Here is an 18,062-nt window from a genome sequence, read left to right as displayed (position 1 = left end):
GACCTCAGTAAAATGGACATTTTGACTAGTTGTTTGCGACTGTTAAAATAAATCTAGCAATTCTGCATTTTGAATAGTTATTATTCAAGTATTTGATTACGATATAGATGATGTTTAATGTGTTTATGTGCAAGTATTAACGAATGAAATCTATTGCTCTTTTTCACATGGTTTTGTTCCTCTCTTTTGTTTTGCTTGCATGACATTTGGTTGGATTTGAGGTTGGAACTTAGTTCACAGAGAGAGAGAGAGAGAGAGAGAGATAACATTTAGACTTATTTTCTATACAGTGAGGATAGGGTCCTGATTAATCTAATACAATATACTCAGTCATTACTAGTTTATGACCTACTAATCAGAAATATAATAGACAACACAAGAGAGATTCTTCTTCACATTTCCTTCCTTGTAGCCTCCAGCAAACAAGCATAGCTTACCTTTACCCAACCAGAAACTACTTGTTTCACTAGAAAGCAAGCTTTGATGTAAAACTTAACCTGATAATAGAGAGAGGACATGAACATGATGCTGCTGCTTCCGATGCTCAATATATAAAACCTGTTCCTAAATCCCTCTGCAGGCCTTCTGCCAGCCGATCACGCGTCTATGACTGCCTGCCTCATACTTACTATCAGTATCTGTTACTAGTTCGTTTCAAGGATTTTTCAAGTTTGTTTCGCTTCGCCGCTCGAATTGTTAGATTGCCTGTGAACTGGACTTGCTTGCCCTTTTCTGGAGCTGTTGGACTTTGAGACAATGCGGATTGTCTTGGCCGAGGAGAAGCAATGCCTCACTCTGACTCGATGACTAAATGTTTGGGCTGAGCAACTCCCATTCACATGCACTATTAAAATCACTTCCTTGTCTCGGGTGTCTTCACACCACCAGTTTTGAGGGATGCCATCAACGAATTCTTCTAAGGTATGAAACTCTTCATGATGAACTGACACCTCCACACTCTGTTCAGGTTTTATCATCCCAGCTGCTGGTGTCACCTATTTTTTGTTTTTTTGTTTTCAAAACAACATCAACAACAAGAAGCAACAACAAGAAAAAAAGTTAAATAATTAGGCAGAAATTGTTTGATACCTACCTCAAGCCATCGGGGAAGCCCGTTGGCTCCTCTTGCGCGATAGTCAGGCTCATCGCCGTCCTCCTTCACGGTGGACTGCCCTTCACAAATTATTCTAAACACGGCCATGTCCTTCACACATTTATTGGTGATACGCAAAATGGATGTGTCCTGATTTTGAAGAATTATGGTGTTGGTGTTGACAGTAGTTTCTGGAACATAGTTTAATTCTCCAAGCATAGACCTGATTTTCTCATTGGATTTTATGACTTCCCCAAACTCTTTTCTCCTTACTGATCTATCAACATGGGCAATTTGTAAAGACAATTTACACCGGACAGGTTTGTGATCACTGTCAGTCACATCCATGCATGCATCATACCTATTTAAGATTTGGACCAAACTTAAGTACAATTGAAACAAAGAAAATAAAAATACAATCCCTGGAGAAGAAGAAGACATACAGTAAAATTGATGAGACTATAGGACACTCTAAACCACACCCTGAAACTGGAGATGATCGATTGTCGCGGTATATTATTCGATCACACCAGGCAGGAATTCGTTTCTTCTCACCAGAATCATATCCTGGGGACAAGGATATATTTATTTATTTTACTCGTGTAAGATAAGAGAAGCCAAGAGCTGATATATTAATGCAGAAATTAAGTGTGTTTTATGAAATAAATACCTGCTAAACCTGCTTGGTGCCTTTCAAACTTGTATGTTGGTGGGAATCGAATGAGTGCCTCACGCATCCCTTGGAAAACTTTCCCAGCTTTCATCTCTGCTCTAAGCTGATCTTTTTCTCTGAGCCAATCAAAGCATCTTTGCGAAACAAAGTCCCTTGCTTCATCATAAGAAATACCAAAAAGTCGATAGTTGAAATCACCCAGAAAAACTACCATATCAGCTTCAGCTAATTCAGGCCTTGCTGCTTCCTCAGAGCTGCTGCTGCTGCTACTGCTGCTGCTGCCTGAAGCCTAAATAAATCACCAACGTTTTGTTTTAACTCTTAGTCTTAGCTAATAATGATGAAATTAAATTAATGTTATGTAAAGAGTCGAAATAGAACAAGTAGTACATACATTTGTTGGCCGAGTCATGTTAACAGAAGTTGCGACACCAGCTGCAAGAGAGAGGACCCATGGCAAGCCAGAAGAATAAAGCAGCCAAAATAAATAGGTAGACAAGGCAAGAGAGTAAGACAAAAACAGGTATGGTAGCATACCAGCTGCATTGTTAATTAGAGATGACCGGTTGAAGACCATATTTCGATAAATGTGATCGAAATCAGCATTACGGCGATTCACAGCTTCTAAATGTGCAGCCAAGTGACAGTTCACAAAGCACATTATACGATCGTACACTCTGATTCTCAAACCAACACCTCCCTGCATAAGACACCAGAACCATTTTTTAAAAGAATAAGAAGCCAGCCGTACTATTAAGAAATTGAGCAGAGACAATCATCAAACTGACTGCATTTCCATTTTATTCTGTAACATAAAACTGTGAAGAAATACAAACCTTATTCCCAATCGCACGACCAAAGCCGCATGGAACTGCTCCAGCATCAATATCTCCAACATGTGTTCTGAGATTCTTTCTTACCCTAAATCGGAATTATCAGCTCAGCTCATAAGGCCAAAAATAAAAAGAATTAAGATGTCTCACTGATAAAAGGAAAGAAATATGAATTGCAGGCTTGTTCCTAAAATGTATTTTGATCATAACCGCTTACCAAAGAGATATGAGCAAGCCTGCCAACTGCCTAGAACCCATACGTTCAAAAGTTCTTCCTTCTTCTAAGGCCTTTCCTATATTATCAAGCCACCAGTGCCCAACAGAGCTCCCTTCAAGCCCTACCTACAAAGGGAAAAAAAGTGATCAATAAATAAATAAATCCACACCATCAACAGAGCTCCCATAATCAAGCAGTACACAGCATCATCAATAAAGGAAGTCATATGATCTTACAGTTTCTTTTGCTGCAGACATTGCAAGAAAGCCTGCACCCATTTCTACTTCTTGCAGCCCAACAACTACAATGCCAACATCTGGCACAACAGAACCCAACCATGACTTTAAAGAATCCTGAGATGCTCTTCCTTGACCAACATTCCATGTGCCAATTAAAATTCTAACATTGTCTGTTCTGGTATATACATGTTCTTTGGCAGCTAATTCTGAACGTACCAAGTTGTCCGCAGGTCCTGGAGATTTGATGTTCCATCCACGTATGCCACCATGAGTGGCCAAGCTAAAAACAGAACCAGTTCCAGCTGCTAATTTGATCACAGGGCTGCTGTGCGCAATCCATCCTGCAATTAGATTTCCCTCAAGATCCAATACCTGCATCATGCCACTCACATAGCCTACATATATTCGTGTCCCCAAAGTGCAAAAGCATTGGACACTACAAGGATGGTGATTAAAATCTTGCACACGGTTTCCATTTCCATCCCACTGCACCAGTAAACCATTTGTGCATCCACTCCATATCATGCCATCGGCAGTTAGCACGAGTGCCTCCGTCTTCTTGGTATCTTCTACAAATGCCCCTGCCCCTCTGGTTGCAACTCGACGAACAGCATCTGCAGCTCCCATTATAGCATTACGCGACCGTTGCAAAAAGCCCCCGGATTTCTCCTTTTTTGAGGTGGAAACAAATTTTACCTTCATCTCATCTTCTACTGCTTGATCTTGCTGCACTGATGACATATCAACTCGATTCTCAGTCTGACCATCTATATTAAAGACTTTCACAAGCTCTCGTGTACGAGCATCCCTGACAAATCAAACATCTTTTAGAATAAAATTCAAATGCAAATTATACTTAGAGAAATATTTTACCAAGACAAGGTCTTGAATTGAAAACTAACCACAAAGAGAAGGACAGAGATCCAGCACACCAAACTTTAGCTCTAAAATTATCCGATGCCAAACACTTTACATCTTGAGAAGATATACTACAAACACCATTGACAGTAACTTGGCTCCTGAGGTCAATGCATGACCTCTCCACCAGTAAAGCTGCCATATGTCTTTCCTCGGGTTTAAGAGAGAGAGATTTTTCAATGGATTCCCATGGCCAGATCTTAATAACACCACCCTCAGAACCTGACCACATATCACCTGCATCAAAGAAACATACATGATATCAGAGGTTAATTAACTATCACATTGGAAAGAGTGAGAAGTAGTGTTATTACACAAAGAAAGAATTCTTCTCTATCTTGAATTAACTAGTTCGTTAACCTCAGGAGCGTTTTGTGATAAAATCCCTATTAGTAATTTTCATATTTAACCTATTCATTAGAAAGTAAAACAACAAACAACATACAAGCACAGTACCAGTACTAGAGTGAGTAAGTAATGAGTGGCTGACTGACCGTAAGAAGTGAAAACCATGGCAAGAACCGGAGCGCGGTGGGCCTGCCATGAAAGACCTTCCTTAAAAGGAGTAGAAGAATCCAAAGGCTGATCCATCTTCCAAGACCTGATCTTGCCATCCTTATGGCCAGTCCAAATCAACCGAGTCCCGGAATCAACCATGAGGCAGAGGGTAGGAGAGGAGTTGGCCGATTCATAGTAAGGGGCTGCGTCCTCATCACCCCTCAACACTCTGCCGCCAAGGCCGCACCCCGGTTCAAACACGTCCTTCAAATTCCACACCCTCACCCCACCCTCCTGCCCGGCCCACAGCTGGGTGTCCGTGCAGGCAATGGTCCTGAGGAACCTCCCCACCTGAGTCTCCCTCAACGGGTGCGGTCTCAGCTCCAAGCAGGGCGGACGGCCAGGATGCACTGAGGCGCGCGTTGGAACCTTGAAGATTCCAGCGCCGCCTCCACTGCCGATGAATTCTGCCAGGGGCTGGCTTTCCCTGCTGCCGTCATGATGATCTAAATCACCATGGCCACCCTCACCCTCCATGCAGAGGCTTTGGTCAAGTCTCTGCGAGTGAGAGCCCGCGGCGTACAACTCTTGATCAGGGCCAACACCAACATTCATGTTCATACTCGTGGTGGTATTAGTGGAGGAGGTCGAGTAGGGGAAGAAATCGTCGTCGGAAGAGTCGTAGTAGTCTGCATTGTTGTTATGGATGTTCTTGGGGACAACGTGGACGTCGTCGAGGCTGTGCTTGCGCATTTGGTGGTGGCGCTTTTGCGCCGAGGATGCACGCAGCTGCTGGCTCAATGAGTGGGATTTTCGGGGCGGAGGGGCAGAGCTTAGCCCTGCCAATGCGTCCCGGTCATCGTCTTCGGTTCTCTCGTCCATGCTTAATCAATCAGAATCGAAGCAGCGTAGATCAAAACCAACGCCAGAAAGAACATCAATATTTAGTATATCACCATGAAAAACGTAGGAAACTCATTAGATCTTAGAGTTGAGAGAGAGAGAGAGAGAGAGAGAGAGGAGGGACCAGAGAGAGAAGAGAAAGAGTCTAAACTGCAAAGGGGATCCGAGAGAGGAGAGCACGTTGGTTGGTTGGTTGGTTGGTTTGCGTGGGAAGGCGAAGAGAGCGAGGGAGCGAACGAGGCCTCCGTAGAATAAGGAGGGATTTAAGTTTTTAAGGAGGGGCTTACATAACGCTGCAGCACTAGCTCTCCATAAATTTGACCACCATTCAATCAAGCCAATCAACAACACCACCAAAAGTAACAACGGTCCCCTTAATTAATTAATTTATTAGTTTGTGATCAAAATCAATTAGAGGTGGATTAATGGATAAATTAATATATCAATCAAAAGCCACATTGCACCGAAAACACATTGATTTAAAAAAAAAAGGAAACAAACACCAATTTCATACGTATAATACTGTAGACTAATTGGCCAAGACATTGTGTGCCCCTTTCGCCCGAGTTCAATCAGTGCTATGTGCGCAATGGGAATGCATAAACTTCTTTTTTTTTTCTAAATTATTTTATCCATACCGTCTCTAAATGATTATAATACGCTTTGATCGATGTGGTTGGTGGTCTCTGATTGTTAAACGTTAATTGGCGTGACCGAATGAGCATATTAATTGTAGAAAATTGTTGATCATGTAGCGTATTGGAATGTGAATTCAGATATACAGCTTAGCGTATCAGATATTTGACGCAAATTGAAATGGATGTCTCCGAAACCAACAAAAACTAATTAGAGAAGAAAAAAAAATGTTAAGCAATCTAATGACCATCTATTGGAGTAGTGGTACTATTCCCGCCAGGGTTTGTGCTCTGCGTTACGGGGTTAGTGGGAGTCACAGAGTTGAGTGGCTTTGCAGATTCAACTGGCATGCCGAAAGGAACACATTCAGCATTGTCATCGATCGGGAAACTGAAGTCTGGTAGAGGCTCGTGAAGCAAGTACAGTTCCTCTTCCTCCTCCGTTGTGTCCGTTGGAGCCATGCCATAGCCACTGTTGTTAGGTTGTGACACATTGTTGTACATTGGAAGAGATTGAGCTTCAAAACCATAGGGAGCAGTGGACTGATAAAATTCTATATTTTCATTGAGTAGATAACCATCTTGATCATAAATATTCATGCTGCGAAGCAATGGAATTGAATTTTCTAGTTGTGCATGCGCCATTGGAGCTAGGGTTGTCACCTCTGGATGAGCTCCCAAACCATTGCTAGCCCAAGTACATTGTGGGAATGATACATTGTTTAATGCATGAGCACTGTGATTAGTCATGTGAACGTCGTATTGTCCAGCAAGGTTGGAAGAAGAAGAAGAAGAAGAGCTGCCACAGTAAATATTCGGAGGTGGCGGCGGTAGAGGAAGAAATCGGAGGGCTTGATCTTCTTCAGCTTGTGATCTCGTGGTTGATGGATTTGTCCCCTGTTCTCCAACATCATTAGAAACTGTGTTCGCTTCATTTCTTGAATTTTTCCTGCTGTTCTTGCCCCTCGAGGTTTCGTATACCTTGCATAGAACGCAAGCCTCAAACTGCACAAAAGAAAAAGGCAAATTCCTTGTTAATCTCACACGCCTAAGTGTAAAGAAGACCTAATTGACGAATATAATTAAAGGAATATATAAGAAGAAAATAAATTATTGTACACATACCTCTTCCTTTTGAAGTGTGTATTCGTGCATAATCCAATCGGTCTTTTTTCCTTCTTTTTGTTGTCCTAGATAAAATACCAATGATTTCTTAACCCCAAATGAGCCATCAATTTCTTTGATCGGTGTATCCTTACCAGTTGCTTTCCAATACCCAATATTCGCTGTACGGCTTGGACGTTTGCCATTTTTGTACTTCCGTTTCCTTGTGGTGTAGTAGAACATCACAGGGTCCTCTGGTATTTCAAAATATTCTGCATGTCAACCAAAAAAAAAAAACAAGTGCATGCGTAAATCAGTATAGCTATAATATAGAAATAAGATTATGAAAAATTGGAAATACGTTAAATACTTTTCGGAGTTTCGAAACTACTAAAAAACAAATTTGTGGAAAAATTAACAACTCATTAAAGAAAATGATGAGGGAGAGAGAGGGAGAGAGAAATAAACCTGCAAGCTGCATTGGGGTGAAGTCATAGATATCAAGATGAATGATTCTACTGTTATTCCAGGTTCTGTTTCTCAAGTAAAACACAATCAACTCTTCATCAGTAGGACAAAACCTCCACCCCGGTGGAATCCCCATGGAAACACGCTCTTCCTTCATCATCATCATCTTCGTCACCATATCGCGATGACGATCATCATCATCACCACCATACAAAGCTGGAGCCTTGCCTTTGTTAGCAGCAGGGTCACTAGTACTAGCCATATCTCAGGCTCATATAAAGTCGCCTTCAAGTTTGTTGCTTATGACTAATTAATTTGGAAAAAAGACACTGCCTCTTTACATATACAAAAATATTGGAGAAAAGACAACTCCTAATCTCCTCCGGTCTAGGAAATTATTCATGTAATTAATCTGATTTCATAGTCCTTCTTCTTGTTGAACACTGTTTAATTTGTGAAATTAATTTAGGTTTGCATGCGTTTAACTTCGTAATGTCTATCGGATATATATGACAGCTAGCTACTTCATAATCTCCCTTTTGATCAAGCGAGAGTTTCTTGGAAACCCTAACCCATACGAGCTAGCATCTCCTTTTGGACAAAGGATTTGGATTTCATATTTTTCTTTTTTTTTCGGACACAGATAAATTTGAAGATTAAAAAAACCCCAGGATTTGCGGGTTTTTGCATGATGTGCAGAAATTATTGTTTTATTGAAAGAAAAAAATAACAAATTATTTGATATACAAGACCATATACAGATAGGCATCCATGCTGATTGTAACTGGATAAGTTTGACTGTGACAACTTGGAATAGTAAAATAAAATAAATCTAATTCTTCGCAGGGCTTAAATTTGTTATATATCATTGATGCCTCCTATGTAAAATTATAGATATTTTAACTGTGTGTCTAGCCTCTAGGATCATGTAAATGGAGCGATACACACAGTTGCCTCGTTTATTACCTGACATTGAGGTCTTCATGGACGGAATTTGCTTGCTCCCCTATATATGTAAGGTCTTGGTTTCGAGTCCTAACATTCGTATATTGTGTGTGAGTTAAGTATGTTATCACCCCTCTCTGTAAAAAAAAAAAAAATCCTTTACAATATATATACCCCTACATTTCAATTCTTAGTTTTGATTCCCTTCTCCCTTAATATTAGTTATATCAAAAACAATTTTAAAGACTGAAGTTATTGGTCATTGGGCCGTTCCTAACATGGGCTTGATCACTCCTGGATGTTGGGCTTTTCTAAACATTACATCCAATTTGGGCTATTGACCAGAAAACTATTATAAAACCCTATGCCATTTACAATTTCCATAAAGTAAAATTGAATCCTTTTAGGTGGGGCGAGGGACAACAAAAGTAAACATACCTTGAATCATCCTAAAAGCCAAAATTGCATGAAATATACTAATCTAAGCGAAATGGAAGTGCATGCATCCACTAAATTGTTGAAATGGTATTCTACAAACACGTTAGGAAACCTCACGTAATTACCAGAATTTTAAACACGGGTGCTCTATTAGTGTAGTAGTAAGGAGTTTTGTTTTCATCCAACTAGTTCTAAGTTTGAGGTATGGCATTGTAAAGTGTGTGTGACTTTGCACCCCCTCCCCTTCCCTCACGTAATTACCAGAATTTAAAACGTGAGTGCCCTATTAGTGTAGTAGTAAGGAATTTTGCACCTCCTCCCCTTCCCTAACTGTTGGCCCAAAACAAAAACCAAAAAACCAAAAAACCAAAAAAAACCAAAATTTTCAACAGAAAATAGCTAAAAACAACTAAAAGTGGCTATACTTGTTATACTAGTGGTAATGTTGCCTATACTAGAAGCTACAGTATATGCAGTAGGAGGTGAGTTCGGTTGGAATGTACCTCCAGACACTTTCTTTACGATGATTGTTTTCTCTGCAGATTTCCACAATAAAGAAGGAATAACTAACTTGGCTAAAGTTAGCAAGGAAGATTTCGAACATTGTAATGTCACCAATCCATTTCAAGTGTGGTGTGGACGATGTATGTTTGCACTCAATTGTTCAAGCATGCATTACATTACTAGCATCTACCAAGAGCTATGCAATAAGGGACAAAAGTTGGCCATTTATGTATATATCTTTTTAACTCTAGTGATTTACTTCAAAACACTTATCTTTATCAGAGTAGCGTATTAGATTGATTATAAACTCTTGATCAATGTCAAACTCTAGAATCTTAGTACGATCATAAGACCACACTTAATGAGTCAAGACATACCTATGTCTTACATGTCTGCCTCCAATCATAAAGAGCAACTAGCATGGGGGCAAGAAAGACCATCATATTGTAGAACAAACAAACACAAGGGAAGAAGGGGGTCTGTTAAGCCAGACCTTGTCGCACTTCTTCCGTCTGGGGATAGCCGCAATGGCGTCAACAGCCCCATTGGCCTGGCGAGGGATCCACCGTCAATCACAAGAGGCAAAATTTTCACACCATTTTCTGATAGCCTCAATTCATGACTTCTCCCCATTCTTGGCAAACAAACATGCCCTATTTCATCTAAAAACTCAACAACCACGATTAGGGTGTGCTGAGTAGTCCACAAATTAGTCCAAAAGGAATAATCTTAATTCCAGCCAAAAGGAAGTGAGAAGTAACAAGACAATTCCTTTTTAACTTGACTTTGATGAAAAATCATGGATCTCCAATCCTTTTTAACTTGACTTTGATGAAAAATCATGGATCTCCAATCCCCATTTTATTTTTATCCTTTGCTTTTTACTCTTTCAATTTGATCCAATCCCAATTTCTTCAAGTTTAAGGGGGACAGCAAAGCTTAGCACATAGCCTTGAGATCAAAGTCAAATTCAGTACAAAACATGTACATCTTCCGTGCACAAGACTTAAACTTCATCAAATCTAAATTCAAATCTAAAGCAATACTTCCTTTTCAGTCACAGCAACATGTGGCATATCATCCGGCTCTTTGCATAAACAATAATCTTGGGATTGCCAAACGGTCCAATTGACTCATTTTTCCATTTTCCAAAAGGAGCAAATCACGGCAAGCAATAAAATCTCATGTGGGCTCCTCCAACAGGAAAAGACCTATGCACATTCAGAACCCTGTGGAAAAAGAACATTTTTTTACAGGACTTTCTAAAACGAACAAATACACACTTATACCGATTATTACAATTAATTAAGTTTCAAACTCGTTATAAATATATATCGAATTCGTAATTTATGTGAGTGGAACTTTTTGAATCAAATAAAAACAAATATCAAAAGACTAATTAGTTGTTGTGTCAAAGTAAGACTGAAAAAATCACAGACAAAAAGACGCATCTCGCGGCTAATTTGGTGCCCTTGTTAACATGGGATAGGGTGTTTGCTTATCTTATTTTCTATATGTTTTCCAACTTTAAATTAAATCATAATTAAATAAGGCTCGAAATTAAATAATATGTACAGTTACACATGGACTTGCATTTTTAATTTCCCACTTGGGCTGTTCCCTTTGTTTTTATATATAAGGGTCTTTCTAGCTCCTCCTTCCACTGCAAAACAATATGGCGCCTTTTTCTCTCTTGCTTTGCTTCCTAACCTTTTTCTCCCTCTGCGCTGGTTATGCTTCTGCTGCCGCCGCCGCTGCTGCACCTCTTGATGGTAAACATTCGTTTCTTTTTGCTTATTTTTGTGCACATTTCCTATGTCTTTTTATTTTACAGTCTTTAAATATAGGAAGCGTTCTTACCATTTAACATTTTGTGGGTTTCAAATTTCCAATGCTAAGCAAAATGTTGCCTTGGCAAAATGTTTTCAGATTCTAAACTGATTTATGTTTACCAACTAGTCTTTGGTCTAGTGGTTTTCGGCCTCCATTTTATTGGAGGAGTTCTTTCGTTCAAATCTCATAAATTTCATCTTTGTTTTCAGGGGAGGTCCCAAATGGGCACTTTGAAGAAGCACCCAAGCCTTCAAACTTGAAGAAAACAGTGATCATTGGGAAGTATTCCCTCCCAAAATGGGAGATCAGCGGCTTGGTGGAGTACATCAAAGGTGGGCCCCAGCCAGGTGGCTTCTTCTTCCCTGTGCCACGTGGGGTCCATGCAGTGAGGCTTGGCAATGAGGCCTCCATTTCTCAGGATGTGGTTGTTACCCAAGGTTCAGTGTACTCACTAACCTTTGGTGCTACAAGGACTTGTTCCCAAGATGAGGTGCTTAGGATTTCAATACCTGGCCAGTCTGCTGACCTCTCCCTTCAAACCCTGTATAGCAGTGATGGGGGAGACACTTATGCTTGGGCTTTTAGGGCTACTTCCAAGGTTGTTAAGGTGACATTCCACAACCTTGGGGTTCAGGAGGACCCCACTTGTGGGCCCCTATTGGATGCTATTGCAATCAAGGAGATACTTCCTCTCAAGTACATAAGAGGTATGATTTTTTTTTCTTTATGATGACCTTTGGTGCTCTTAGTTTATGTTGCTTAATTTGGGTGGATTGTGATTTTTTTTTTTTTTTTTTCCTCTTGTTAGTCTGCATTTCAATGGGTTTAAATATGATGAACAGTTGTGCTTGGGAATAAAAAAACTCAAAAGAAAACTAGTAAAGATACCCCACATTTTCAATCCAGTTAAGAAATCAAAAGGGGGGTTCTCAAATTTAAGCCAACACCCAAATTGGCATGTGACATAATAGTTTATCACTAGTTACTAAGAAATGTTGTCACATGAGTTAGAGATCTATTTTAGTACATGCTGCATTACTTGATCCAAAAAATATCATTCCTCTAATGCTATCAATCTCTCCAATATGCAGGCACTCTAGTGAAAAATGGTGGGTTTGAAAGTGGTCCTCATGTGTTCAAAAACTTCTCAACCGGAATCCTCCTCCCTCCCAAGGCAAAGGACCAAATCTCACCATTGCCTGGATGGATCATTGAATCCCTGAAGCCTGTGAAATACATTGACAAGAAGCACTTCTCAGTTCCTGGGGGACTTGCAGCCATTGAACTGGTTGCAGGGAGAGAAAGTGCAATTGCCCAAATTATTAGAACCATTCCAAACAAATTCTACAACCTTACCTTCACCATCGGAGACGCAAAAAACGCTTGCCACGGATCGATGATGGTCGAAGCCTTTGCCGGTAAGGAAACCCTAAAAGTTCCTTATATGTCTCAAGGCAAAGGTGGGTTCAAAACTGCAAGCTTCAAGTTCCAAGCAACTTCACCAAGAACAAGAATAACATTTTACAGTGCCTACTATCACACAAAGGTTCATGACTTTGGTCATATGTGTGGACCTGTCTTGGATAATGTCATCGTTCTTCCAGTCTCTAGTCATTGATTAAAAGCTCTTTTTCTGATCTTTTTTGCTCTATTTTATTCTTATAAAGAAGATCTTGAAAGACGAGAGTGTGTGTTTTGTTTAATTCAATACACATTTGGCTCTTCAGTATGTTTTGAGTCGCAGGCGGTCTTAAACTTTCTTTGAGATAAGATTATGTGAGTCTTATACACCTTTTCTTTTTCCTTTGGAATGTGAGTCTTTAAGAAAATGATATAAAATTGTTTGTGAGCACTAGGGTTTGTTCCCAAAGTATTCTTTATGTTCATCTTCTTTTCTTATTGCCTTGTGTTGTGAGTTTGTGAGCAACAATGATACAAAATAAAATAATAATAATAATAATAAGAATAACAACAATAAAACATGCACGCATTTTACTTTTGTTCTAGGGTCAAAAGTTGCTACTTCACTTTACTCTGGGGTCAAAAGGTGTACTTGTACTTCTCCATCCTCATTATTACAAAGTGATCTTAAATTGAATATATAAAAAATATTAGAGCATCTTCCTTGGCCATGTGCTTTGCATAACCAGATTTGTTTTATTTATTTATTTTTTGTTTTCTAACAGTTTTTAATAATTTTGAAACTCTAAAACATTTATATATATTACGTGATGTGTCATGTCAACAATTTAACATAATGTCAACAATTTAACATAATTGGGTAACAGAATTTTATAGTAAGGACTAATTTAGTGAATCAGGAGAAACCTTAAGAACCCACTATCTCACAAAAAATATGTAAAGAATCAAATGTGATAATTTTGTGAATCTCAATAATCATTTGTTAAAATAAATAGAAAAGTTGATATATATTCAAATTTCCATTGAGAAGTTGGGTTTAATCCTCGGATTTGGTGACTTTGATACAAGTCCTTTAACTTTTGTGCTACATAGGATTACATTCCTTTTTAAATATTTTCTGTTGTAATCTGTTTTTTTTAATTATAAAAAAAGTCATTTTTTGTTCCAATGTTACCCCTTATGCCTTGTATTGGGTAATCATAATTTACGTGATAATCTGAAACCATTTAAGACCGTTGTCATTGAATAGAAAGGAAAATATCGCAAACATATCCCAAAAATCACATTGTTACAAACAGTCATGCTTCCTTGAACCCAATCACTGCAGATTCTTTGCTTCTTCAATGCAGAATTGTTCAAATTAGGGTTGAATATTATAGATATTATGATAGTTCGATGGTCAGAAGTCCTAAATCTTGCAGAAGAATTTTACATTTTAACACCAGTTGCAGAACCTGTCTTCCAGGTATTTTTATTGTTTGGATTTATGATTGTTATTGTCTATTGGGTTCTGTTATTGTACAAGGTGCGATGTATACCTGATATATAGGTAAGGTGTGTGGGAAGGATACGTGTGGTGAAGGAAGTCGTCATTTTACTTCTACGGGCAATGTTTCTGTGAAACTACGTTGTTTGAAGGATCTTCATGGCCGGGAAAGAGTTTGCAGAAACCATGTCTAATTAGCTCCATTTTCAGAATCAAGGATGGCAAAAGCAAGTGGAAAAGAACCTGTCAAATTTAAATGCAAACGTAATTGCTAACAAATATATTACATAAACCATTTTTGGACAAATACATTTACTGCAAACACATAAACGTCTGGCATGTATACTTGTTCTACATGTAATGTTTGTGCATAGTTGGAAATTCTACCTATCCTATAGACTTAGTTTGGTTCATAATCTTCTTCACTACAACAGCAAGTAATCTTGAAAAAAACACAACCAATACTAATAAATGGGAAGAAAAAAACACAATCAACACCTACAAACAACAAACATGAAAAATAAACTTTTCCTTACATACCTTCACTGTAGGTATATGCCAAGTCAACTATTTTCCACCTCAGATTCAACACTCAAACTACATCCATTATAGACACATGAACCTAACCAAAAAAAAAGAAAAGAAAAGAAAAGAAGATAAGTTGAATACTTCATAGCAAACCTAACGAAAAAAAAAAAGTCTGGTAGGGCAGCCCCCAAGTCCTCAGCCGAGTAGGGCTCCTTGGCGTAACAGTTATGGCTCCAGGTTTTGAATTTGGGGTAGTTGAGTGGGGGTGATGTGGCCGTGGTTGATTGGCTGAGTAGGGATGCATTTAATGGCTTCTGACATCAGACCTTTCGAAGGGTCACATCGATGCATGCTTCGTCGCTTCATCTGATGGCTGCTGTGGTGCGGCCACGTATGGCCATCTTAGCGGGTATAGCCGATGAGGGAACGGTGGAGATTTCGTGGTGGTCGTCGTATAAAAAGCTCGGAGCAACCCGCAGTTAACATTTTTGCCATTAATCCCGTTTGAGAGTTTTTAAGCAATTTCCGAGCGATTCTCTCGATGCACCACTGTTGTAGAGAGGAGGGAGGGCCTTAGTCCAGTTCCGAGTTGGCGCGTGACGTCACGGTTGACCTCAGCACCTTCGGGCAAGAGCCTAGTCTAGTTTTGCCTATGAGCTTGGTCGGGCTGGATTTTTAACACTGGAGTTGGAATTGGGACCTGAAGGAGCCTGTTGCCATAGCAGGGCCCTAACGCTGAACTTGCTCTAATGACAGGAAGAGGGCTCACAGTAGTTGGGTGGTGTCGTGAGTGATTTCCCTATTTTTTGTTTAAAAATTTCTTATTTTGTTAATTATTCATGTGTTTTTTATTTGTAAACTGACATTAGTAATTTTTTATTTATAACAATTATAGTTTTTTAACTGAGTAAAACACTAGGATCAAATTCGCCAAATTAAAAATATGAAGACTAGGGGGGTGTATCCAATTCATACTTATAAAAACTTTTTTTAAGTGAGTGACTTTCATAGAGATGACAAATTCTTAAATACTTTCATAGAGTTAATAAAAGTCACTAGTAAATTGGCAAGACTTTTGCTCTTAACAATTAACCTTAAAAGTATAGAAAAGTCATTCATTTAATAAGTTTTTTAAAAGTCATTAACTTTTTGGATACTACAAAACTTTTAAATACTTTTTAAAAGTCATAACTGGATACCACCAAACTTTTAAATACTTTTAAAAAGTCACAATTGAATACCACTAGACTATTATATACTCTTTAAAAGTCTAAATTGAATATCTTCAGACTTTTAAACTCTATGAAAATCATTAAAAGTTTGAATTGAATACACTCCCTAAATAAATAAAATACAAGTGCCGTTTTGAAATTTAAGCCTTGTTTTTTTCCCAAAAGTTAGGAAGGGATAGGAAACTCACACACCGCGCCAAAGACCAAGACTACCCAAGTCTCTCTCTGTCTCTCTCTCGCAGTGTTGTTTGGCAGAAGAGAACGAGAAACAGAAAGAGAAAGAGAAAAAAGAAAGGAAATTTCAAATGGCAGTTGGGAAGGAAGAGGTCGAAGAAATAGTGAAAGCCCGTACGGACAAGAGGGAGTACAGGAGGATCGTCCTCCCAAACTCCCTTGAAGTCCTCCTCATCAGCGATCCTGATACTGACAAGGCAAACGGCCTCTCTGATACTCATTTCTCGTGGCCTCTTTTGTCTCCTAATTTTTAATTTCTCAATTCAATACGTTTATTATTCACAAATTCACCTTCTTGGTCTTGTGTGTCTTTTGTTGTTGTTGTTTTTTTGTATTTATTTGTTTAAGTTAACTGTTTCTCAGTGTGCTGCTTCCATGGATGTCAGTGTTGGTGCTTTCAGCGACCCTGATGACCTAGAGGGCCTTGCCCATTTCCTTGGTAACTTTAATTTCTTTAATGTTTAATACTATTGTATCTTGTTCTGGTATATGGATTTTGGATACTATAGTTGGTATATATTTGGTATGGTGTTGTGTACGTAGTTATATAAATTTTTATTTCCATTAAAAATCAGTGCTAAAGAATAGCGCTTCTAGTTTGATTCTGTTGCCATTTGGGTTAGCAGTTGGTGTTCTTTCTATGGTACATGGTAGTCTCTGTAACACTTATAGAGGTTAATATTTCTTCTTGTCAAACAAAAATCGGGTTGGTTAAATTGATCACTGGAGGGGTTTTTTTAATGGTGAACTAGAAGATGAATTCATTATATATTTTCATGACTTATTGTTAGTAAGCTTTCATGAAAATGGGGTTGAAAAAGAATAAGATGTTTCATGACATTCTTTTCTGAATATTGCATGTGTTTTATTGCAGAGCATATGCTGTTTTATGCTAGTGAAAAGTACCCTTTGGAGGATAGTTACTCAAAGTACATCACCGAGGTACTTATTGCCAGACTTCACAGCTACACTCGGGCCTTTTGAATGCTTTCAATCAAATAAATTTTGAATGGATTTTTATTCTTTTCCATGCTTCTCCACTTTCTGTTCCTTATTGTCAAACTTAGTTGAACGTAGTGGAAGTTAAAAATGATACAAAAGCAAATAACACAGCATACACTAAGACATTCTTGCTAGCATACAGGCAAACAACATAAGGATTTCTCTTCTGGAGAGTAGATAGGAATCAATGTTTGAAGATAATTTCTAACGTGCATCTTCTTTGAGATTTCTGACAGGTGTTCTTATTACTTTTATATGTTTTTTGAGATCACATGGAAATTCTGAGACCACTGTGCTTTTTTCGATTGGTTTATAGAATTGTGATTGTGTTGTGCGCCATCATTTCCTTAATCCAATCTCATTTATGGGCTACACTTCCCATTATTATGCCATTTATTTATGTTTGATGAATCAAATAGAAGATTTGGACGGACCAGCTAGCTCTTCCCTGATTCTTTTGTATATCTGTCCAAATTCCGTAAGATATGTTTTGTTCCATTGCTTTTCTGCCAACCTGTCCCTCTGGGACTCTCTAATTCGAGAGTGGCCCTTTGTCGGAGACATGTCTATTATAAAATGTTTTGGTGGTGTTGTGGAAATACAGAATAACAAAGATAATGTTAAACATATTCTCTTGATAAGGGCCCCTATGATTGCTTACTTATGTTGTTTTTCTTCAACCTATATGTGGTTTATTTTCTTGGTGCACAGCATGGAGGAAGAACAAATGCTTATACATCATCTGAGCACACCAACTATCATTTTGACATTAATGCTGATGCCTTTGAAGAGGCTTTGGACAGGTTGATGCTGCTTTTCCTTCTATTGGCTGTTATTTTCATCATTACAATTCTCAA

General features: G+C 38.7%; 4 protein-coding genes across 6 annotated transcripts in view; 2 read left to right on the top strand and 2 right to left on the bottom strand.

The window, feature by feature from the left end:
- Positions 1–257: 257 nt before the first annotated feature.
- LOC117635955 (type I inositol polyphosphate 5-phosphatase 12) lies at positions 258–5,482 on the bottom strand. Of its 2 annotated transcripts, XM_034370354.1 has the most exons (11): positions 4,468–5,482; positions 3,958–4,210; positions 3,053–3,863; positions 2,817–2,941; positions 2,603–2,687; positions 2,304–2,466; positions 2,161–2,201; positions 1,764–2,055; positions 1,537–1,660; positions 1,094–1,454; positions 258–995 (listed from the first exon to the last, which is right to left on the bottom strand). In XM_034370354.1, the coding sequence occupies exons 1-11, from the start codon at positions 5,351–5,353 to the stop codon at positions 666–668; spliced, it is 3,471 nt and encodes a 1,156-aa protein (XP_034226245.1). In that variant the 5' UTR covers positions 5,354–5,482; the 3' UTR covers positions 258–665. The 2 variants fall into 2 exon arrangements, with proteins under 2 accessions (XP_034226245.1, XP_034226244.1); XM_034370353.1 differs by having other exon boundaries at positions 2,161–2,466.
- Positions 5,483–6,249: 767 nt separating this feature from the next.
- On the bottom strand, positions 6,250–7,843 carry LOC117635320 (NAC domain-containing protein 2-like). The gene is made up of 3 exons (XM_034369658.1): positions 7,582–7,843; positions 7,135–7,385; positions 6,250–7,014 (listed from the first exon to the last, which is right to left on the bottom strand). Exons 1-3 carry the CDS (start codon positions 7,841–7,843, stop codon positions 6,250–6,252), a joined length of 1,278 nt encoding a protein of 425 aa, XP_034225549.1.
- Positions 7,844–11,132: 3,289 nt separating this feature from the next.
- LOC117635568 lies at positions 11,133–13,088 on the top strand. Its single transcript, XM_034369871.1, has 3 exons — positions 11,133–11,240; positions 11,511–12,008; positions 12,393–13,088. The coding sequence occupies exons 1-3, from the start codon at positions 11,144–11,146 to the stop codon at positions 12,917–12,919; spliced, it is 1,122 nt and encodes a 373-aa protein (XP_034225762.1). The 5' UTR covers positions 11,133–11,143; the 3' UTR covers positions 12,920–13,088.
- Positions 13,089–16,172: 3,084 nt separating this feature from the next.
- The window catches only part of LOC117633672 (insulin-degrading enzyme-like 1, peroxisomal), a 28,515-nt gene continuing 26,625 nt past the window's right edge, over positions 16,173–18,062 (top strand). The window contains exons 1-4 of one of the 2 annotated variants that reach the window (XM_034367347.1): positions 16,173–16,400; positions 16,567–16,642; positions 17,078–17,145; positions 17,917–18,008. In XM_034367347.1, coding sequence (XP_034223238.1) covers positions 16,275–16,400; positions 16,567–16,642; positions 17,078–17,145; positions 17,917–18,008 — 362 coding nt within the window. In that variant the 5' untranslated portion in view covers positions 16,173–16,274. The remainder of the gene's footprint in view (positions 16,401–16,566; positions 16,643–17,077; positions 17,146–17,916; positions 18,009–18,062) is intronic. The other variant, XM_034367348.1, reaches the window with a different exon arrangement.

This window comes from Prunus dulcis, chromosome 7, assembly GCF_902201215.1.
Source record: "Prunus dulcis chromosome 7, ALMONDv2, whole genome shotgun sequence".
In the NCBI taxonomy this organism is placed as follows: Eukaryota; Viridiplantae; Streptophyta; class Magnoliopsida; order Rosales; family Rosaceae; genus Prunus; species Prunus dulcis.
The sequence above is the reverse complement of the archived record's forward strand: the minus strand, read 5'-3'. Positions and strand labels throughout refer to the sequence as shown.